This window comes from Euprymna scolopes, chromosome 29 (assembly GCF_053919585.1).
Source record: "Euprymna scolopes isolate OS-2025 chromosome 29, ASM5391958v1, whole genome shotgun sequence".
In the NCBI taxonomy this organism is placed as follows: Eukaryota; Metazoa; Mollusca; class Cephalopoda; order Sepiida; family Sepiolidae; genus Euprymna; species Euprymna scolopes.
The window spans coordinates 88,520,775-88,546,091 of NC_136510.1; the positions used below are offsets into that span (position 1 = coordinate 88,520,775).

General features: G+C 31.6%; 1 protein-coding gene across 2 annotated transcripts in view; it reads left to right on the plus strand.

The window, feature by feature from the left end:
* The window catches only part of LOC145252779 (FYVE, RhoGEF and PH domain-containing protein 4-like), a 72,163-nt gene extending 47,122 nt beyond the window's left edge, over window positions 1-25,041 (plus strand). For both annotated transcript variants that reach the window (XM_080112709.1, XM_080112710.1), the window contains 3 exons: window positions 7,659-7,787; window positions 14,417-14,574; window positions 24,552-25,041. In XM_080112709.1, the coding sequence (XP_079968835.1) occupies window positions 7,659-7,787; window positions 14,417-14,574; window positions 24,552-24,684 (420 nt within the window). In that variant the 3' untranslated portion in view covers window positions 24,685-25,041. The remainder of the gene's footprint in view (window positions 1-7,658; window positions 7,788-14,416; window positions 14,575-24,551) is intronic.
* Window positions 25,042-25,317: the final 276 nt, after the last annotated feature.

Here is a 25,317-nt window from a genome sequence, read left to right on the forward strand (position 1 = left end):
CTACAATAGATAACGTCCAATGTTTTTTTTTTTTTTTTTTTTTTAGGTTAGTGATCAGATTAAATATTTAAATAGAAAGAAAATGGCCGTAGTTGTTTATAGTACAATTTTTTTTTTATATATAACATGGTACTTGTTTAGTTCAATCAAGACGTTAAAAAATACTTTTGTAAAAAATATATTGTTTGTACTCGTTATGGAATAAAAATTTTATTTAAAAAAATCACTTAATTTGATCAAGTAGTTTTTTTTTTTTTTTTTTTTTACAGAGGAAAATCAAATTGTCGTGGTGATCTTGCCAATTTTGCAGGTTATGAAGGGGGCAGGGGAGATAACTCCAATCACTGCTTAAAATTTGTCAAAATTTGACAAGGTTATTTTGAAACATGAGCAGAAAAAATAATTAGATAAATATATATATATATATTTTTATTTTACAGATTTTCTTTGTCCTTGTTTTAATCCCTTTTTCATGTTGTCCTTTGTTAATCACTTTATTTAAAGGCCCCCCTCCTCGTCCATGAAATAGGTAAGATGGCCATGGCATGTGCAATCCCATTAAAAGATTTTTTCCTCTGAAAAAAAAAAGAATTATCAAATTAAGTGATATTTTTGTATGAAAACTTTATTCCATAACGAGTACATACAATATATATATTTTTTTCAATATTTTCATTTTTAATGTCTTGATTAAACTGTACAAGTACCAAAAATATTCTTTATTTTATCAATTTCCTTTTTTTTTAAATCCAAATATCGACATAATACTCTTATTTTACCTTTTATCTAAAAATTGATTAATAAAAATGTACTTGTTTAATATATAATTATTGTACTTTTATTTTATTTTTCAAAATAAAAGTATTTAACTTTGAATATTAAATCACTAATAATTTCGAAATGAAATACATAAGTTTATTAATGGAAGAAATTTTGGCACTTATTCGGAATAAAAATTAAATTTGACAGCCGCAAAATAAAATCTCCATTAAAAATCAATGTTATCTACTTAATTTTTATGTCGAAATTAGTAATATTCCTGCATTACTACATATGACACGTATTTTCACGAGTTCACCATCCATTAATCTGCCATCATTTTTGGAGGAAACAAAGACAGATTGCAGTTACTTCCCTTAAGTAAAACTAAGTTTATTTCAAAGACTATTTTCATTAATAATTAATTTTCTACTTTATCAATTTTCGTAATTTTGGGATATCTTACTAATTTCGATATGACATTTAAGTATATACCGTGCGTTTTTAATTGAAATTCAATTTTTTGTTATTCAAAACAAGTGAAATTTTTTTTTATTTCATCAGTGAAATGAGATATTTGAAATAAAAATATTTTTGCACAAAAATTTACAAATTTAACTTAATTAGTGAAAAAAAAATACTGTTTATATAGGATATTATTAATATAAATCCTCCATTGCTTTTTTTTTTTTTTTTTTTTTTTTTTTTAACGAAAACAATATTTAATTTGTGAGAGTTCGTTCGGAGCCACCAAGCCTATTTTACAATGACGAACAATGGTCAAATGGTTCACATGTATGACATCCAATTGATTGAATTTTTCTTTTTTTTTTTTTTTACTGACATTTATTCATAGAAACAAAATTGAAATTAATGCATAGTACAGAATGATTTTTTGATTAATTTCTCAAATACTACATAAAAATTGTCTGACATTTATTATGTAAATTTATGTTGTGCATACTAAATGAAAATATAAAAAATTATTTAATAAGTAAAAAATAAGTCATTTAATAAAATGTCCTTTTTCAGAACTAATATGCAAATGTCGTGAAGTTTCATCAGATATCTTGCTGGTTTGGCTTGTCAAAAACAGGCTCAAGCAGTTTAATTCATTAAATCTTTGTGTAGTCAACTTGCAACTGCTGTTTTCCATATGCAATATTTTTGTGCATTTATTTAACAAATAATTTAAAATAAAAATTGATAAAATCGTTTGACAAAAACTCATTTCCGGATTTGTACCTTCAAATATTTTTATTAACATCTAATTTGGACAACAATATTCAGTGCGTATTTAGAATTGCACTTAATAATAAAGTAAAAAAAAAACAGAACATTTTTTATAATGTAAATACTCGTCACGGAATGAGGATGTCATATTCCAAAAATCACATAAATTGATAAAGTATTTCTTTTTTTTTTTTTTTTTTTTTTTTTAAGAAAATTAAATTTGACGATTTTCAATGATTAATAAAATACCATGGTTCATAAATTTCAGTAGTTGAAAAGAGTTGTCGGCCTTTGAATTTGAACACATTTTAAAACAATATGGTCGCTTTCAGCCCTTTCGTCGTTTACTCCAAAAATTTTCATATTTTAAAAAAAAAAAATGATCAATTTACGTGAATTTGGATATACAACATCTTTGTTCTGTTACGAGTATGTAGAGCATTTTTTTTTTTTTTTTTTTTTTTTTTTTAAATAAATGTAATTCTAAATAAGAACCTAATATTACATCTTTATCATTAACACATTTCCCCATAAAAAAGTTATAAAATCTTTTTTTGGAGATTGAAGAAAACTTTCTAACATCTTGGCTTGATTTTATTTTATGTTATGAATTCTCGTTTTTGACACAAATTTTAGTTACAACGGAAAAATGCGAGCATGAAAAATAATATGGTTAAGCTTAAACATGGAAAAGTAAAGGACTAGTTGTTAAAATTGGAAAAGAAAAGGACAAGATATTCTAGTAAAAAAATATAAATTTATAACTTTAAATTTTGCAGTATTAAGAATGGATTATATAATGTTAAATTCAATTTTAAAAAAATTTTAATACTGCAATATTTTAAGTTATAAATTTATATTTTTTTACTAGAATATCTTGTCTTTTTCTTTTCCAATTTTAACAACTAATCCTTTACTTTTCCATGTTTAAGCTTAATCATATTACTTTTCATGCTCGCATTTTTCTATTGTAATCCATGATTTTTCCAGGCTTCTAGTAAATTCATTTGTTCTTTGTTTAATTTCAGTCTTATATTTTTGCCCCCATAAACCTAACATACACATATGTAATAACAATGTACGTACGGCACTCGTCTGCTTCAATAACCCCCTCCCCCATTATCTCCCTTTAATTCTGTCTGTTTCACTTGTTACTTCTCTTTTTGTGACAGCAGTGAATTAGTAGCAACACTAGTCACTTAAGCGATCTGGTTGCGGTGGAAACCAATAAAAAAAACGTCGCTCACCTCACGTTTTTTTACGATGTTGAACACCACTAAATTCATCATAACTTTTGTTTTACTGAACGAAAATTGAAAATAATTTTTTAACAATATAGCTAAGATGGTGATTTATAAACTGTTATACTTATTTGAAATTTGATCGGAAAATGGGTGAGCGGTGAAACTTTAAAGCAGTTCTAAATGACTAAAACTGCCACTTAACCATATATTTAAACACTACCGTGTTTGACTGATAAAAATTTATGATGTTTAATATTTTAAATATTCTCGTACTTCAGTTTCATGTATCTGTAGAAATGAATGTATCGGAATCTTTAAAGCACATTTTGTTCATTTGCCATTTTGATATTAAAAGCAGTTAACTGAAAAATTGATCTCCCTTGTTTAGGGGAGGTAACTAACGTTATTGTAAGGGAGTCGTTGGATATGTCGTCACTGATTTGAGGAAGATAACTCAGACATTATTCTATAGTGAACATCCACTTTTTAGCACTTGAGCTCTCTATTTCGTACGTTTGTTTTTTCTTATTAGTTCTTGGGGGGAAAAAATATTTTAATATTCATTTAAAAGAAGCAGATTCGAACAAAATCGGAGATTCTTCAGGAAATGCCAAAAAAGTTTTTTGGTACGATCTTTGGTGTTGTTTTACAATTTGTCATCGTGCAGAGGGAGACAACTCTCATTTACTAAGAAATTCGCTCATTTTTTTTTTTTTTTTTTTTATCTCTTAATTTAGGACGCTAGATGTGACGGCATTTTTTTTTTTTAATCAAAACATTAAAAAAGAAAGCTGCAACAATTTTTTTTTTTTTTTAATGTAACAAATTTGATAACATTAATAATAAAAAATGTAAATTACGATGCTAAAACCAACTATATGAACACATTTATAAAAAGAAGCAGCGGGCAACATGACTGCTTTCTTTTTTTCTTTTCTTTTTTCTTTTTTTCTTTTCTTTTTTCCCTTTTTTCTTTCTTTTCTTTTTTTCTTTTCTTTTTTTCTTTTCTTTTTTTCTTTTCTTTTTTCTTTTCTTTTTTTCTTTTTTCTTTTCTTTTTTCTTTTCTTTTTTTTCTTTTCTTTTTTTCTTTTCTTTTTTCTTTTCTTTTTTCTTTTCTTTTTTTTCTTTTTTTCTTTTTTTCTTTTTTTCTTTTCTTTTTTCTTTTCTCTTTTTTTCTTTTCACTTTTTTCTTTTTTTCTTTTTCCTTTTCTTTTTTCTTTTCTTTTTTTTTTTTTCTTTTTTCTTTTTTTCTTTTTTTTCTTTTTCTTTTTTCTTTTCTTTTTTTTCTTTTATTTTTATTAAAAAGTAAATATTAGGGTAAGGTATTTTTTTTAAGTCTTTAACCTTAAAAAAATACAAAGAATGAAATTCTTTAATAAAACAAAGATGAAACTTTTAAAGCTGCGGCAACTTTTTTTTTTTTTTTACTTTAACACAGCTTATAATATTAATAACACCAACATCTCGTTTTTAACATTGCAACAAATGAAAATGTGACGATATTTGTAGAGCAATTGTAATTTTTATTACAAAAATCAAACAAACTGCAATTTATTATTTATGTTAAAAACTAGATGTTGATGTTGTTAATATAAGCTTTGTTCAGTAAAAAAAAAAAAAAAAAAAAGGCCACCGCAACGTTTTTTCATGTTTTCATCCTTACTTTATTAAAAAATTTTGTTTGCAAAAAACAAAACAAAAAAAAAAAAACTAATTGCCTTTCGTCGCATTAAATACATTAAAAAAAATTTTTTTTTTTCCTAAAGAAAAACACCTTACCCTAACATTTACTTTTTTAATCAAAAAAAAAAAAAAAAAAATTAGTCGTAAAAATCTAGAAAAAAGTTACCACAGCTTTTTTAATGTTTTCATCTAATGAAAATATTGTTGGTTCATTTGTTTTAACATCGTAAATTACGATATGAAAACAAACGATTCTCTTAATAGCCGCGTAAAGACTACGTTTTGTATTATAAATGTTATTAACTTTGTTTACAAATTCTCTACAAATATCGTCACATTTTCATTTTTTGCAATGTTAAAAACGAGATGTTGGTGCTATTAATATTATAAGCTATGTTAAAGTAAAAAAAAAAAAAAAAAGTTGCCACAGCTTTAAAAGTTTCATCCTTGTTTTATTAAAGAATTTTATTCTTTGCATTTTTTTTCGAGGTTAACAAATAACTAATTTTTTAAAAACGTTACCATAACATTTACTTTTTAATTAAAAAAAAAAAAAGAAAAAGTTGTTGCAGTTTCTTTCTTTAAATGTTTTCATCTGATGAAAATATTGTTAGGTTGTTGGGTTTAGCGTCGTAAATTATATAAAAACAGAAACGATTCCCTTAATAGTCTCATAAAGATATATTTTGTATTAATGTTATCAGCTTTGTTACAGTAAAAATATTCATCGCACTTTCATTTTTTTTTAATGTTTTGATTTAATAAAAAATTTTTTTTTAAATTCGCCGCATCTAGCGTCCTAAATTATGAGATGATAAAAAAAAAAAAATGGACGAATCTCTTAATAAACGAGAGTTGTCTCCCTCGGCACAATGGCAAATGGTAAAGCAGCCACCAAGATCGTACCAAAAACTCGTGGTATTTCCGGAAGAATCTCTAATCGGGTTCGATTTTTTGTTTCTTTTAAATGAATATTCTTTAAAGAAAAAAAAAAACAACTTTATTTCAATTTCATTTTTTAGCAGTTTAAAACTTTAATGCATACGACAATTTGGGACACTAAAACCAACGCAAAACATTTAACATTAACAAAAACATTCAAAATAGTTTTTTTTAAAAAAAAGAGGCAGGGGCTGATATTTGAACTTGATTTCTGTGAATAAGTATGCAACGCTAATTGCACAGTGAGATGTAATATCAACAGCGGTATTACAAGAAGGTCATTAAAACAATTCAGTTAAAAAAAAAAAAAAAAAAAAAAAAAAAAAAAAATAGGTGACCCTTTGAACTAACTTTCCATCCTTTGGATGGATAATTCAATAATCTGAAAGAAGATTTAAACTGAACATTTTCGGAGTCCCATACTCTATAAATTGACTTTAAACGGTTCTGTTACACTTATATTGCTCACACCGTTTTTTTTTTTTGTTTTTTTTTTTTGTATTTTTGACTTTGACATAACGCGTAAATACGGAATGTTTTCACCTGAAATGTGTTGGTTTAAAGCATCACTATTCTACGCAATCACCAGATTTTATATGTGTGTTTTGTAATTGCATAAAATTCAGAAGTTAGAACATTTAAAAAAAAAAAATAAACGGGCCAGTTTCTTAGCCCGTCTTTTTTTTTTTTTTTTTTTTTTTTTTTAACAAAAGAAATCTCCTTTTATTGCCCGAGTCTCTATTTAATACATGATAGCATAATGGTTATAAGACACATTTATTGCCTCTGCATCATTTTACAGTTGTGAAAATAAATGGTCATTATTTTGATGCTCGGGTACTTGGTCAATTTTTATTTATTTATTTATTTTTTTTAATTATTTTATTTAATTTTTAAAAATTCTGTAATTAAGATACAATAATTTATTAAATTTAAACAGTTTCGCCTTTTTTTATTTGCAGTTATGGTGATTTTCTCGTTTTTGAATTTATATAAATCCCGGAATCGGGTTAATGAAGAACTTATACATTAAACCAAGGATTATTTCTTCAGCTGTATTCATATTGCTTGTAATAAACAACATGACTATAATGCTGCAAAAAATAAATAAATAAAAAAAATAAGTTCTTTCCCTTGGAGATAACTAGTTTGGACACCAGGCTATGGATCTTTATCCTGGGATCTCAAAATCAACAGATTAGACCATTCCTGCAATGATCCGGTCCCTGTTGATTTTGCGGTGGATGTAAAGTTCTAGGAGGTCCACCCACTCAGGCTTTGCCTTTGCTCTTTGAGAAGGGGTTATTTTTATTGCTAATCCCCTGGGGCGCCTTCACCAGGGAATTCCGACGAGGCTGTCCAGACTTTTTTTTTTTTTTTTTTTTTTTTTTTTTTTTTGCAGGGCAGTGCTCTCTCGGGTGCGCTGACTTCTCAATCTCACTTTCCAACCCTGGTGTCGCAGTTTTTGCAGTGGGAGAGAACTGAATACCAACTAGTTTGGACACCAGAGGATGTTACGGTTGAGTGCTTTGGTAGTCTTTTTACATTTCTCTGCACACGCAAACACACTTGTAGTTAAAACTAAAAATGACCTTCAATCATTTCCCAGTCTTGTTCGAACAGGATGCATTTCTCATTTCTGTGCACTCTTGGTGAAGGACATCCACATTAGTTCCAATATATATTTGTGAGACATTCATCGTTTTTTTTTTTTGTTTTTTTTTCTTGAAATCTTTTTCAGGTGAAAATGTTAATTATTTTTTAACTACTTCACATTGTGAATCTTTTCTCTTTCAGTGCAAAGCAACGGACCCGAGTATCATTTCAGGGTACCTACACATTAGTTCGGATAATTGTAAAAGCTGGTGTAGGCGTTGGTTTGCAGTGCACACGTCTTTCGTCATGTACGTCTTCAAGGGACACCAGGTGAGTAAGAACGAGTTTGGTTCTTATTCAGAACTTAATTTTAAAATATAAAAAATAAAAATCTATACGCCTATAATTTAAAAAAAAAATTTTTTATTGATATATTAAAAACCCTTTTTTTTCCTATTTATTTAAAAAGGAATACAACTTTGTTATAAATGGGTCATGGAATTGCATTCATCTGCAAAAGATCTAATTATTTGCGTATTCTTTTAAACATTTACTTTAATTTCCTATTAGTTTTTTTTTTGGTTTCTTATGGGATGACCATCTTTAGTTAACTATTACATGTAATTATATTCATGCAGATATTCTACATGATTTATACTTGCGTAATATTTGCGTATAAAGCTTATAGTAAACATAATCCTCTTTCTATATATATATATATATATATATATATATATATATATATATAGGAAATTTATTACTGAGTCCAGAATGAGTTTACAAATTGTTTCAGCTAGAGGAAAATCCTCAAAGAGAGGAAAAAATCCAACTAGCGTCGTCAGAATTCATAGATGGACTAAGTTATAAAGTCAAATAAGAATGGAAAAATCGTAGATAAAGGGGAGTTAGAAAAGAAGGGGGAGTGGTAGGGAGAGGACGTTGGAGTTTAAAGTAGTAGGAGTGTATGCATAAAGAGAGGGGTTTATAATTAAATATTAATTATGTGTAAATTCTTATATACGTTTTTTTTTAGTTTATAACGGTTTAAACGTAAAAACGCTACTTTTATTGATAACGGCATAAGTAACAGTTAATTTAAAGGATCACCATGGCAACAGGTTGGAGAGTTAATGTTAGTGAAGGAACGGGTTGAAAATGGGGTTTAAAGTGATTTAGCTGGGCGGGGAGAAATTGAAAGATATTTATTGTTTATAAAATGGAAAGAAAAAGAAAAGGAAAAAAAAGTTAATGAATTATACTTTACAGGTTTATTTTTATAGTATAATGATATATATAATTAAATATAATATATATATATATATATATATAAATAAATTAGCTGGGTAGGTAGAAATTATACGTTACAGGTTTATTTTAATAAAATAAAATAAAATAGGTGAAAGCTTAAGTAAGTAACTTAAATAATAGATTAATAAAATTAAGGGAAAAAAACAAAAGAAAAAAAAAAACATTTTTAATAAGTAACACACAAATACAAGCACACGCATAAATATGTACAGCAAATGCACATACGTAAATGGGTGAAAAGCATACAGGCTTACAAATAAGTTCTATCCTTTGCTTGTCAGCTCAATGAATCCCACACCCGATTCCATTTTGACAATATTATCCTTTTCATATTTTTATGATATTCGTTTGGTTTATTTTTATTTTAGAAAAGGAGAGGATATTTCAAATAGCATTTCGATATTACTGATTTGCATTTTTGATTGTTTTCCAAACTAAATAAATATAGAAGACATAAAAAACTGCAAGACTTTCGTTCGTTTGTCTATTTCTGTTCATTTGTCACAAACATGCATACACAAACACACACACACATATATATATATATATATATATATATATATATATATATATATATATATATATATATGCACACATACACAGATACGTAAAAATACACGCATATATACATATATAAACATATATATAAATACACATACATCCAGATGCACACACTTACACATACATATACATACATATATATATATATATATAATATAAATTAGCTGGGAGGGGGGGAGGAGAAATTGAAAAATATTTTATAAATAATTTTTAAATTTTCGGGCGTTGTAGTTGAAGGAAAGAGAGAAGGAAAAAATATAAATTAATGAATTATAAGTTACAAGTTTATTTTAATAATATAGAAATAGGTAAGAATATCAGTAAGTTAATCAAATAATAATAAATTCATAAAATTATTAGGGAGATATTTATAATAAGTGAATAAAACACATACACACAGAAAAACACACACACACAAATACACATGTAGAAGATACGCATACAAATACATATATATATATAAAAACACATACATATACACACATGTAGAAGATACGCACACAAATACAAATACATACATATATATATATATATATATATATATATATACATATATATATATACACATACAAATACATACCTATACACACATGTACATATATATATATATATATATATATATATATATATATATATATTAGCTGGGCAGGGAGAGATTGAAAAAATTAATTTTTCGTTTTTAATTTATTATTTATAATTTTTTGAATTGTCGGGCGTTAAGTTGAAAGAAAGAAGGGGAAATAGAAGGGTAAATAGGTGAATTATACGTTATAGGTTTATTTAATAAAGTAAAAATAAGTAAGGATACCAGTAAGTTAATTAAATAATAAAAATTAATATAATTATTAATAAAATGTTAATAATAAGTAGATAACAAAAACACACAAATACATACACATGAGTACACATGTAAAAATATGTACCCACATCAATGGGGGAGGAGCATGTGCTTGAGTATATGTGCAAACACAAATACGTAAATATATGTAAATAAGCTTCGTGTTAAAAAATATAATTATTATTGAGAGAATTAGTAAGAGGTAAATATAAGAGAAAAATATATAGTATATGTTATATGTAGATGGTAAATTAAATAATTAATTAAAATAGAAGGTAAGTAAATAATTAGTTGTTAACAAGTAGATAATAGACCGAGAGGCAAGTCAAAGGATACCAATTGTGATAAGTACGTAATAGAAATATTAGAAATCGAGACCTAACCATGGAAATAGCCAATAAGAAACTACGAGGCGAGAACCTTTAAATAATGACATAAGGAGTGATTAAGGCAAAGGGGGGGTACAAAAATGAGTTAGGTAAAGAGAGATGCAGCTAAAAAATGGTGGGATAAATAGGTGGGGGTTCTGTGGAGGGGTTCTTTTAGAATGAATGGGGGACTATATAGTTTCGGTTGTAAATAGGGTGTGTGTAATTCGTTAGTGTTAGATTTTAGGGGTGGGTTATAGTTATTACTAGAAGGGTGAGAAGTTGCTTAAGAGGTGGGATTTATAATGTTTACAATTAAGTGAGGTTCCAGTTTTTTTATTTAGAAGTTTATCTCTATCTCTAAAATTAGTAATCAGTAATTTTTCAGTTAAGCATAAATAACATGGGGAGTTTAGTAATTTACAGGTACTAGCTCTATTCAGAATTTCCCAGCTAATAATTGGGGTGAGGTTGTTTCGGGTAAGTAGTAGATAGTGGTTAGTTAATGAAGTACTATTGGGGTGGTTGGGGTTATTTAGGGAGCATTTATGCACTCTAAATCTGTCTTTGAACGTGGTGCTTGAGAGGCCAATGTAAAATTTTTTGTTTTGTGGGTCTTCAGCAGGGGCAATAGTTGCTTTGTAAACCACATTTGTTGAGAGACAATTTTGATGGAGCGGGCATTGGGGTTTGTTAAGGCAATTACAGTTATTTTGACCATTGTTATTATAGTTGTGGTTATTTAGTATTTTATTGTTGTGTTTTTTAATTTTATTTTCTAGATTATTTGTGCAACTGTAGCTAAGCTTAATAGTGTTCTTATTAAAAATTTTATGTAGAATATTACTAGGGGGGAAGTGGTGATTAAGAAGCAGGAAGAATTTTTTACCTAATTTAGTTTTTATCATATTATTATAGGGAGGGTTAAACCAGAGGACTTTGCGGGATCTGTTATTCCTATTTGTATTGTTGGGTTTATTAGGGTCCAAGTATGTGATATTAGGGTTGGGATATCCAGATTCCTTTAAAGCATTTTCAAAGAAGGGTTTGTGTAGGTTAAATATGCTGGAGTTAGATGAGTTTGTGCTAAGCCTTTTTTCTATTGATTTAGGGATATGTTTAATGTGTTTGGGGTGGTTGGACATAGGGTGTATATATAGGGGGTATGTATTATTTTTAGTGTATGGTTCATAAGTATTATTAGGGAGGTTAAAGGTAACATCTAGAAAATTTACTGTTTTTAAGTTGGAAGTTACTTCAATCTTTAGATCCATATTCTTCAGTTCCCTGATGATGTTCTTTTTAATGCCTTTGCACTTTGGGCCGCTTGCGTTTTCAACAATGATAAGGCCATCATCTCTGTAAAGTCCCACGTTGTTGTTGGGTATAAATTTTGTGAGATTATATAGGATGAAAAGGCCTACTAAGTCAGTAGCCTCAGCTGCATCAAAAGCACCCATCGCAAGGTTGAAGGAGGTAGGTTGGTCTTTAGTCCATTGAAAGTCCTGGCTTAGTAGGACAGTTTTACGGCTTTTCAGAATGATGTCAGTTTCAGATGGTTGAACATCGGAGAAGGTAGAATCAAAATCCAAGACAGTGTCAAAAAGGTGTTTAGAAATAGAAGAGTAGTAATTAACTATGTCAAATTGGATAAATGCAGCCTTGTTCTTGTTAGGTATTCTTCTGAACCAATTAATGGTGTCTTCGGTGTTAATCCACTGGGTTAGGTTGAATTTATTTTTGATTTGTTTATTGATTCTTTCAAGAATTGTTTTGCTGATTCTGCCAATTTCGGGTCTGGTGGGGTTGATAAGCCTGGTTTGTGGTCTGGTACGGAAGTGTTCTTTATGGTCTTTTATGAGGAGGTATGCATTTTTAGTATCTAGCTTAGCTACCCTGTTGCTTTGGTTTAAAGTATCTGTGATTATTTTACTATCTATATTAATGTCTTTGATTAAGTCAATATTTGATTTTTTGTATGTTGAGGTGAGATTATCATTTAGAAGTTTTAAGTATTTTTGTTTGGAGACTTTGTAGAAATTTTGTGATTTATCAGCCTTGTGGTATATTTGCTTAGATTTATCTATATCTTTAATTATTTTGTCCATGTGGAGTTGGAAAGGATTTTTTTGTTTACGGAAAGAGATGTGGTTAATAATATCTGTTAGATCCGTTTTAAAAGCGGCCAATTGTTCTATGTATGGAGCTGTGTTTTTGTTGGTAAATCCGTAGTTGGATTAGCAGGATCTTTTTTCTTTAAGGAGGAAGTAGGCCTTCCAGCGCATTTTTCTAATGAGTTCCTCCATTGTGTGTATATATATATATATATATATATGTTTTAAAAAGTTTTCCCTATAAAACTCCTGCCAGTTTTTGGTCTACAGACATGAAACTTGAAATATAGGATATTCAAACCCATGCAAAACTTTATATTTGGGTTTTAGCCGGGGAAAATCGGTACAAAAGTGTGAAAATGAGAAAAATTAAATTTGCCAGGTGAAGGTCGAATGACTCTATTACGAATCTACATGTGTAATGTAATAGCTATTGGTTCATGTTTTAATTTTTAGCCTTGCAGCAAACATATCTTCATAGTTCAGGCATTAACATCAAAGGAAAAAGTAAATCGTAAGCTAAACGTTTAGGTTTCGATTCTCGGTAGTGGCACAGAACTAAATCCCATCCTCAGTATGTTTCCTTTTTATTTTTTTTATTGCCATGTTGTAAAGTCGGAGAAAGAAAAGTCTGTAAAGAGCCGCACGTTGTATCTCAGTGGTTGTGTTTTTTATATGGAACTCGCACCCTTGATGTTATTCTCGCGTTGCCTACGCACTGTTCCAACATTTCAAAATACAACCGCTGAGATACAACGCGCGGCTCTTTACAAACAGACTTTTCTTTTTCCAACTTTACAACATGGCAAAAAAGAAGAAAAAAAAAAACAACATACTGAGGATGGAGTTTAGCTCCAAAATATATTTTATGTTATGAATTTCAAACAAGTAAAATATTTGTTTATTTTCCTAATTATTACATTGTGATTTGGCTTTCAACCGCACTTGTGAATATTTTATTTTACTTTGCTCAGTTATTTATGGCAAACGTTGGGCTAAGTTCTTAAAAATTAAAAAAAAAAAAAAAAAATCAGTAATTTTTTTTTCTTTTATATACAAGTAACAATGATCAGAGGGACTTGGTTTTACAAACTCTTGTGTCCTGCGACACAGGAGTCTGTCAAATTATACCATCGGTTGAGTTATAGTCAGCTAGGAAGCAGCTCTGTGGTATTGTGTTCCACTGATGAATAGTTCTAAGAAATAAAAACTGTTCATGGAATTTTCAGTTAGCTTTAGGCACATCACTGATAATAAAAAAATATAAATTACTGATAGTGATTGTGTGTGTAAATTAAGTGTTTGTATTTGTCGCTGTATTGTATAAGTGTGTTTAAAATCTGAAGCCAGACCCACAACGTTCTTCCATTACAATCAAATTTGTCTTAATTGTCTGCTTCCAATTAATTTTTGGTCTTGCACCCCCCACCCCCACCCCATCAGGGATCCATTGGAGCACTTGATTGACAATTCTCTTTGAGGATAATTTTCGGGTATTTCTAAGCCAGACATTGTTTGCAAATTATTGACAATATTACCTGTTGATTAGTGTGATCTCTGACTTCTTGGCAATTTGATTGGTTCATTTGATCCCTAGAGTCCTTAACATTTTATAATGGCAATATCTTGTCTACATTGCTGTATGGAAATGAAACTTGGCCTCTATTAGATTAGATGCGGATCAGGAGGAGGAGGAAAACAAATATATTTTTTTTTAATCTGCAATCTGTCCATTCTTTAATCTTTTTCACTTTTTTTTTTTCTTTCCAGGATGGCTGTGCCTTGTCTACTATGCCACTGCCTGGTTACACGGTAACGGAGGTGGATGAAAACGATACATTTGTTGATCGAACCCACGTTTTTAAACTGCATCATGGGGAACAACATGTCCATTATTTCAAAGCAGATAGTGATGAACATCTTAAAAGGTAAATAAAAATTAAAAGAAATAAAAAAAAAAAAAAAAAACTATGGCGGTAGCAAGTTTATGAATTGGAAAAATTTCAATGAGCAAGTGTTTTAAATTTAAAATTTAAAAATTTTATTTCTGAATCTTGAAAAAGGAAAAAAAATTTAAATGAGAAAGCAGTTGGAAGTCATATATTTATACATATATGCATGTGTGTGTGTATATATATATATATATATATATATATATATATAGTGTGTATGTGTCAGGTCATGTCATGTGCTACTGGTACCATGTAACCCAGTACTACCTGCCTCATGGTCGGATCACCGGCGACTAAACTGGTTCCCCCACCAGACTTGTTTGGTGAGGAGGGCGGCTAGTCTCCCTGAAGGATAAAAAGGAGAATAGTTTCCCATCTCCCTGGAAAATCTCATCAGTATGCCCTGTATTTAAGAATTCAGGTGATCGCTCATCCCCCTCTCAGTACAGGCCAATAAGTCTCCTGTGCGTCATGAGTAAGTTGCTAGAATCTGTGTTAAATACAGAAGTAATCAAACATCTCAACAAAAATAACCTTCTTAGTGACACTCAATATGGTTTCTGTTCTGCTAGATCTACAGCAGATGTCCTTACAGTTATATCGCATAGGATTAGCAAATCTCTCGATGGTGGCAATCTTTCTAGGGCAATTGCTCTTGACATATCTAAAGCCTTTGATAGGGTATGGCATAAAGGTTTACTTCATAAGATCGCTAGCTATGGTATAGCTGGAAAAGTCTTCTCAATTATTAAATCTTTTCTTTCTGATAGGTTCATAAGAGTAGTAGTTGAGGGGCAAAAATCAGAAGCTCACAGTATTAATGCCGGTGTCCTTCAGGGATCCATCCTGGGCCCAACTCTTTTCCTGATCTACATTAATGATCTTCCAAATCATATCCTTACATCATTTGTAGACATTTATGCTGATGACACTACCATTTATGGTACCACATCTAAGACAGTAAACGACCAAGTTCTCTCCAATTCTCTCTCCTCTGATCTTGAGCACGTAGTACAATGGGGAAAGGAGTGGCTGGTTACTTTTAATGCATCTAAAACCAAGCTTCTCTCTTTACATCATCAACATTCTAATTCACATTTGTCATCAATTGAAATGAATGGCTCTCGTCTTCAGGAGGCCTCAAGTTTTGACAAGCTTCTGGGCTTGACCATTACTCCTGATCTTAAATGGAACACGTATATCAAATCTGTTGCCAAGGCCGCTGGAAAAATGGTGGGATCTTTCTATCGATCCAGTAGATATCTCACTGCTGATGCTATTCTCTACCTATATAAGAGCCAGGTACGTCCAAGGATGGAATACTGTTGCCACATCTGGGCAGGAGCTGCTAGAAAGGACTTGTCCTGCCTTGATAGAGTTCAAAATAGACTTCATAGCCTCGTAGGAGATGTCCTTTTCTCCTCCTTGCAACCTCTATCTCACAGAAGAGATGTTGCGAGTTTGTCTCTGATGTATCGTTATTTTCATGGAAAGTGTTCAACTGAGCTTCAATCTATGGTCCCCCCTCGCCAAACTTTCACAAGAAACACTCGTCTAGCTGTAAACACTATCAATAATTTCCCCCACTCTTTATCTGTGCCTAAACCTAAACGTAGATTCCATGAATGGAGCTTCTTTCTTAGAACTGCACACCTGTGGAATTGTCTTCCGTTTTCCTGCTTTCCGGCTGACTACAATATGGTTGTGTTCAAGTCTAAAGTAAATAAGTTCTTGATGAGCCGTTCCATATAAGTTATTAAATTTACCAAATTTTCATTACTAATGGTTACTATATTGACCAATTTCTACTGTACACTCTTTAACTCTTATCCTTGAGTGGCCTCTGGGCCTTGATAATGTGGTGATGCCTTTGTAAAAAAAAAAAGAAAAAAAAAAAAGACCTTCCAAAGGGCGAATGAACTCTTTTTCTGGGTCAACGGCCAACTAGCACCGTGTGTGTGTGTGTGTGTGTGTGTGTGTGTGTGTGTGTGTATATGTGGGTAGAGAGGGCTTCCGTAAGCCATGGTGAAGGCAACCTTTCTAGGAGAAGCAAATCTCTGATTTAAAAAACCATAAAGCGGAAGACCATTACCCGCATTAAGCTGGTCTGCAGTTTAATTTGTTGCTGGCTATCTTGCTCTTGCTTGTTGCTGGATCTCAACATTTTGAACCGAGAGAGAGACTTTGCTGTCGTACAAAGCTAAGACTCTGTAACATCATATCTGTATAGATACTCCCTCAGGCATTTGGGCTCATGGATTTTAAATGTCTGAGGGAGTGGCACTCGTCTGACAAGACGTTGCAATCATCATATAGTGTGTGTATGTACAGGATGGGACAATAAAATTTTCGTCCTAGAAAGGATGATATGATTCCATTTCCATCTGGTTTTCTCTTTTTGTTGCAGACCATCTACTGGTTCGCCAGTTGTGTACAAATCCTAAGAACGATAGGAACCTTTTATCATGTCTGAAAGTGACACAAAGTTCAACGAGCGAGATCGGAGATGCGCTGCTGTGCAACTCGTGCTTTTTACCTATCCAAGTTATGACAACAGGACCATTGCCAGCACCCTCAAAATGCAAATCAAGACTGTTCAATTCTTGAGGGCACAGCTCAACACATCGGACGGCCCATGGTTATGGTCTTTGGTGTGGTTTCAAGTGAGGGCCACATAATGCCAGCTCACATCTTCAAAGTCAGCTTGAAAGTCAACACCAAATTGTACCTGAATGTGCTGAAGAGTGTGGTGATCCCCTGGTGCAATCAGGCCCTGGGCTTAACGTCAGGACTTGGCGCTGGTCCACAAGTCGAAAGACACCCAAGCTTGGATTCAGGAGTGCTTCGACTTTTTACCCTTCTCTCTGGCCTCCTCCTACCCTGATCTGAACCCGCTGGACTACTTCATTTGGCCATACATCTAGAACATGACTTTCCATAACACCAAAGCCAACCTAATTGCAACCATCGACCGAGCTCTTGCTGGTGCTTGTGGAAAAGGCATGCTCTCAGTTCCGTACCCATATTGAGGTGATGATTGAGGCTGAAAGTGACTACCTTGAATGGATGTCAGCTCTACTACATAATCAAGTTACCTGAATTGATATTTTCGATCAAAGTTTTAAAATAAATCTGTAGTTTTGTTTTCTTTAAGTTTTTAAGTGCACACACACATATAAATTGTGTGTATATTTTAGAAATTATAGCAATAAATTTATGGATTAAAATAATTTCCAAGTTTTAATATAAAAAAAACAAGCTCCATAGTTAACATTAAATAGAGTAATATATATATATATATATATATATATATATATATATATATATATATATATATATATATATATATATATATATATATATATATATATATATATAATGTATATATTCCTAAATTTATATAACATTTTAGAATAATTTATCCTTTGTTTGAGTATAAATTATAAAATGCTATAATTTTTTATCCTTACAGACTTTATTACGTCTAATGATACGCTTATCAGTTTAATACCAACTCAAAATTGAGCAGAGACAAAGTTTAACCTTAAACAAATTTATTCAACAACTTACGAAACAAAATGGTAAGGTAGAAGCCGCTGGATGCGTGACGATTAAAGACCCATTTTGTTTACGTCCCAAATTATCATGGTGGTTGTCCCTCCCCCCCCCCCTTTTTCACAAGGGGGATAACTCATTTCTTCAGTCTAAGGGAAATAACTCAATTTTTGTAACATTAGGATGTTACATCTAATGATGCACGTTAGTTGGTTTAATGCCAATTAAACAAATGAGCAGAGAACGATCTTTAACAAATTTATTCAACAACTTAGAGAAAAATAGTAGCGTAATTTTTAAATACACTGGTTTCTAAACACATCAGTGAGAGTTACTTCCCCTGTGATACAGAGAGTTGACTCAAAAATTTAAAGAGACATACTTTCACAATGCTGAGCACTGAGCACATTCCGGCATTAGTTGTACATTCCTATTGTAGCATAGAGACGTGGATGACGTTTGAGAGCACGTTCGAGAAAACAATCACGTGAGAGACGTCACAGCTGTAAATAGGAAGTCACGTATGGCTGGAGAACAAGGAAATAAATGTTGTTGTACAAAAAAAAAAAAAAAAAAAAAAGCGAATTTAACTTATTTTCTATGCTTTGTCTACTTTGCGACTGAGATTGCTATACCGTGTCGGGACCCATACATAAACGTGTGAGTAGCGTTACACTATCATATTAAGATAGTTTCCACCCGAGTGGTCAATTAATAAAAAAAATTTTTTTTATTTTTTTTAATATTTTAATGTTGAATGTTCTTTAAATTTCTCAGCAAATTGAATAAATGTGTGCAGGCTCAGTTACATACGTTATTTATACTTATTAAATATTGTTTCCTATTCTAGGTTAATTAAAATAAGATACCCTAATTTTTACAGTATGGTAGAGTAGCCAAATTTCATGGTAGAAGACAATGGATGTGTTGATTAAAATCTGTGTTTCAAGTCGTATTCTGTTTACCTCTAAAACTGTCATGGTGGACCTGTTTTTCTGTCAAGGACAATAACTTTCCCTTCTTTGATCTAAGGAAATAACCTTTGTTTTTCTTTTCAATAGTACAGTAGGGGACACGGTTTCCACAAATGCAGTCATTAATTTAGTACTAGCTAGTTTTAATGCTGCATAGTTTTGCTGATGTTATAGAAATCCATATATCAATGGAATTATAGCAAAATGCACAATTAGGAATCTTTACTCGTTGTTTTAAGGGAGTTAACTCTTATTAAGAATTGTAAGAAAAATGTTTTTTTTGTTTTTTTAACTATTTTATTTAATGTAAGAAAGTTTTATAACAGTAAAAAAAAATGTAAAATGCAATGATATTGTAATTTTTAAAAACCAAATATCAATGTAATTGTTAGAAAAAAATAACATTTTTTTTTTTAAACCTGCTTTACTAAAATAGTTACCTCCCTTAAAACAATAGGTTAAAATTCCGAATGGCCACAAAATGGTAAAGTAGAAGCTGCTGAATGCATGATAAAGTCTGTTATGGCAATTTCGATCACCAGTTATGGGAAGGAGATCATTAGTTTTTAGGGATGAGTTTACAACAGGTATTTGGAGGTTTTTAGGGTATTTTCTAAGAAGCGAGATATTTTTTTAGAATGAGTTGGATTGAGAGAAATATTTTCAGTGAAAAAGATTTGCAGGTTTTATATTAAAATGTAAGAAATCGAGAGACTGTCATATAGTAAACAAAAAATGAGTTAAAAAGGCATATATATTCACAAGAGATAGTTTATGTATGTTTCAATTGGAAAGTTTACATCAACAGAAAAACAATGTCTTTGACTTTAATTTTTTTATATTTTTTCGTGTTCTTGTAAAAATACGGGGGTTCATGAGCCGAAACATTAGAGGAAATTTTAATTAAGAACCGTGAATTTCAGGGGCCAGGAAAATCGTATTAAAAACTTCTCTGCTCAATTAAATAAATTATAATTCAATAAGTTATTTATAAGAGTTAATGTTCTTTGTTTATCATATTAGATAATAGTTCAGGGATGAGTTTGGCAATATTTCAATTGATGAGTTGTTTTAAATGAGCAAACGACATTAAGGGATTCAAGGCTTTCAAGCAGTGTGTGTGTGTGTGTGTGTGTGTGTGTGTGTGTGTGTGTGTGTGTGTGTGTGTGTGTGTGTGTGTCGCACTTTGTAAGTGTGAGTATCCGAGTGACTGTATGATTACTTGAGTTGAAGGTTGTGGCAATTAGGGAGACATATCACTGTCAGAATGGTATGAACTGTATATTTGACTAAAATCTAGCCCTTTTAAAGGATTTTGTCGGCTCCCACAAAGACCAATTCTAAATAAATCCATAAAGTTCTCTGATTAATTAAAATATAATTATTTGTTTGCATTAACCAAGCTTGCGCGGATTCGGTGCACAGAAACGAGTTTACTCTAATTTTGGACACCGAAGGGTAAACTTCAGTGCAAAACTCATAGCGATCCAAGGGCGATAACCCCTCCCTCTCTACAGTTAAAGGGAAATAACTATTATTTTTAGATTCGTTTACTCTTGATTACTTTATTGTCCTAATAAAAATCATATCGTTTCCACCGTACTCCACTGTATAAACCGTTTTAAGATTATTCTCATCATTCGAACTGCTATTCTCATCATGGATGCTATTCTCACAATATTTCGACTGGTGTAACCTTTGACTTTCAGGTGCATCTATTCGAACACGGGAATCTATCTAGGATTTTGAACTGAATCCTAGATTGCTCTCTCTCATTCTACCAGCTATACTGGCATAGCGATCCAAGAGCGATAACCCTGCATAGTATGGTTAAAGGGAAATAACTACTATTTTCAGATTTGTAATGAACTTTTGCAATTACTACCTCAAGGGAAGTGTGTATACAGGGTGGAAGTAAAACCTGACCAGCAAGGGGAGAAATGGTACAATGGATGTGTAACTTGAGGCTTGAAGACAAGTTTAGTTCTGATGGCTTTAAAGGAGGATGAAATCTGGACAGTATAGAGAGATGTGCACAGAACTCCCCAGATAAAAAAAAAAAAAAAAAAAAAGATAGAAGTGTTAATTTTTATTTTACTCCTAATATTGTAGTGAAGGGTGAACCTTTGACCTCCAGAAAATTATTTAGAAACCGATTGTTAATCAACACCTTTATCTGTTGCACCATCAGGTTCACGTAGACATTTCTAGTATGAATTTTGGGAGCTTTGAACGTAATCAAGTTTTTGCATTAGTACTTACCTATAATTTCATAAAAGGAACCTTATGTGTGAGTACGTTCCCTATGGACTTGGAAAAGGCTGAGCCGATTTTTTTTTTATAGATTTCACACAAAGGTACTTGCTGTATCTGGATGTTTTCTTATGTAGCTTTTGTATCGGAATGCCTCTGATAAGTATCGAAAATCGATAATCAAAAAAATCTGATTAATGAAGGAAGTCTAATTTTGACTAAAGTTAACACTTTTATACAACCTAACATAATATCGTTTCCACTGTGCTCCGCTGTAAAAAAAAAAAACATTTTAAGATTATTTTCATCATTCTATTGCATTTGAGAAATTTTATCACTGCACAAGCAGAATGGCCCAACCAATAAAAACAACTATAGATTCTTTCATAAGACGAGTGTGTTCGAAATGAAGGTTTCTTTTTAGAGCACAATTGAACCCTGATACTTGACTTTAGTACGTTTAACTTAAATTCAAGTGATTATATAATTTTATTTATATATATAAAAATAATTTCATAAAATCAACAGTTGGTTCTTTGATAGGACAGAGGCGCATTAGAAATGAATGTTTCTGTTTGGAATACAACTGAACCATGATACTTTCGCATTTTTAACTTTAAATGAAACTATTATTTACAAATAATTTTATAAAATCAACAGTAGGTTCTCTACAATTTAATGTATTGTAGACTAAATCAATGTGGGGAGACTTATGAAGCTTCCCCCTCACCCAGTGGCGTATCTAGGGTATGGCAGGCATGGCCCGTGCCATGGGCGCCACTCTGACATGGGCGCAAAAATTGCTTGACAAAAATTAAAATTAGTAGTTAGGTATATCTAAGGTATAAATTATTAAGAAGGGGCGCACATTCAAACTTTGCCATGGACGCCATTTTACATAGGTACGCCACTGCCCTCACCCCGGTACACTGCAGAGTGGGGGTAGGGGTAGGGGGATTTAACTAAAGCAGGCAATCAACCGATTTAATTAAAAAAAAAAAAGAAGAAAAAAAAGGGCAATTTCACCAATTTTGATGACAAAAGTATGGAAGGGTGGGACATTTATTGACCCTCATTTAATTTTGGACAATGTCTGGTTTCCCTGCTAGTTACCGTATAGTCCTCAATTCTGTCAGTGTCATCCAAAGAAGGTAAAAACTAAACCTTGTGAAAATACCATACAAGGTGAGAACAATAGTTCAAATAATATAAATTGTGATACTTTATCTAAAAAAAAAAAAAAAAAATTCTGACGCAGTATAAAAAAGCACTATTTAGATGTTTCAAACATTTTTCATCTTTCATGCTATTTTGCTACGAATAACAGACGGATCATCTTTTCTGCAACTTCATTACAGATGTTTCCCCATTGGTATTTTGCAACGCTGGTCCTAGCCTATTGCCATTTCTGATCCACTCTACTCGGAGCCATTACTGTCCATAGACCATCTTTCTTCCTTTGGTTACCGATGTGGTCTGCTCTCTCTCTCGACTCTTAACTAAAAACGAAACGTGTCTTTCAAGCTCTACCTAAATACCCATCACTTCAAGTGACCTCTATGTAAAACTACGCCAGACTGTAGAGGTCAAACGTATTTTTATATTATTGCATGTTTTCTAACATTCTTTCCTATTAAAACCTCTTGACATAAATAATTTTATCTGCATTGCTTGGCAAATATCTAACATTAAGTAATTCGTGATTGCATTTTTGAGTGCCATTTGCACCGAGGTTGAACATTCAACCTCCAGAAGAATGTAATGTACAACTGAATTTCACCAAGTACTACGCCATTACTATCCATGGACCATCTTTCTTCCTCTGCTTACCAACTCTGTCTCCTGACTCTTAACTAAAAATGATACGTGTCTTTCAAGCTCTACCTAAGTACATAATCACAGCGACATACCAGTTCCCGCTGGATCATCGAAGTTAAGCAACGTTGAGCCTGGTTAGTAATAAATGGGTGACCATTTGGGACTTCCAGGTGCTGTATGTGCTCTCCGCTTATCTTGGCATTGTTTCCAGTCGTCCTGGTCTTCTCCTTCCACTGGCCCGAACAGTGTCGATTCAGGAGAGGTGTGGTTAGGAATTGTGCAACCCTTGCCTCACAATTACATGCGCAACTGCCCCTAAAGGGATATCCTTTGTTTTTCGAGACTGAACGGAGGCATAGACCTAAGTACACGTCATTTTTAGTGACCTCTACATAAAACTACGCCAGACTGTAGAGGTCAAATTAAGTTTTAAATTATTGCATGTTTTTTAACATTCTTTCCTATTAAAACGTCTTAACATAAATAATATAAATATCTAATACCAAGTAATTCGTAATTGCATTTTTGAGTGTCATCTGCACTCATGATTGAACATTCAAACTCCAGAAGAGTGTAACTTTACAACTGAATTTTACCAAGTGCTTTATCCACTATGCCATGAGTCAGAGTATGCTACACCTGTGGATCAAATAAAGGATTCTGTTCAAAATTCCATGTAGATTCTAGAGTTAGAAAGATTCCTGAAGTTCTTCATGATACACCTCAAGGAGGCTGGTGGTTACATCGATAGAAATGTGAAAATTGCACTAACGATGAGAACAAAAGTCTGAATAATCCAAATAATATTAAGAATCAATGCTCATCTAAAAAAAATTCAGAAACGTATGCGTTTTTCATTTTTTTTTTTTTTTTTATAGTAATTATTTATTATTTAATTGGAATTCATTGTTGAGATGAGTTATTTATTAATTCATTTATTGCGGACTATTATTCTCATCTTTATTAGTTGTTGTTTCACAACGTTTCGGCCAACTATTCCTCTGGCCTTCGTCAGGTGGTAACCGCAACGGGATAGGAACTCTGATAGCAGTTTCAATCCTACCCAAAGCCGGCCAGAGGCTTACTTGGCCAAAAACGTGGTGAGACGACAACAACTATGGATGGCAGTAATTGCTGAGAATGCAGTTAGGAGATTCGGAGTTCCTATCCTGTCGCGGTTACCACCTGACGAAGGCCAGAGGAATAGTTGGCCGAAACGTTGTGAAACAACTAAGAATAATGAGAATAATAGTCCGCAATAAATAAATTTATAAGTTTCTTTTCGGTATATTTACTGATGTGTGTTTGTGCCTGTGCGTATTCACTAATGATATTGAATTGCAAATTTTGCAGATGGGTCCAAGTACTTCAGAAAATGGTGGTCCTCGAATTACCGGAATCGAGTCCAGACTCCTCAACACCATCCATCTCCTCCAAGGAAGATGAAGACTATGACGGCCCAGACCAGGAATCGAGAAGATCGTAGCATCCACATACGTCTTGTCCTCGTGCAGTTTATTTGGAAGGAGCAAATGCAGTTTACCCCCAAACACGTTGTACATTAAAGGAAGATCGACTGCTCTCCCAGTTTGCTCGCATGTCATTTTTGAATCTCTCTTTCTCTTCAAATTTTCACGGCAGTTCTGAGGTGATGCTGATTGATCCGAATTGATTCGGATGCATCTAGAATGTTCACTTTGTAGCAAAATTTTCTATGAGATGCATTTTATTCAATCTAAAATGCTAAGAAAATTTTCTTTAAACTGAAGTAGATATTTTCTATTTAACAGTGATTATTAATTTATTAGACGTCTTAAATAAATAAAAAAAAATGAAAGAAAAATATTAATATTTTTAAGAAAGTAAAAGGTGATATAATTTTGGGGGTAGAGGGGGGGCAGAAATCCTTCTATATTAAAAAAAAAAAAAAAAATACAGAAAAATCTATGATTTACATGATTTTCGTGACAGAACGAAAAGATTGTATTCCAAAAATCATGTAAATTGATCAAGCTTTATTTTATATAAAGAAAATCATTTTTAAATGATAAGTGATTAATGGGAAATTGTAGGCATTACAAGATTGATCTTGCAAGTTTGAATCATTGTGGCGTTATCT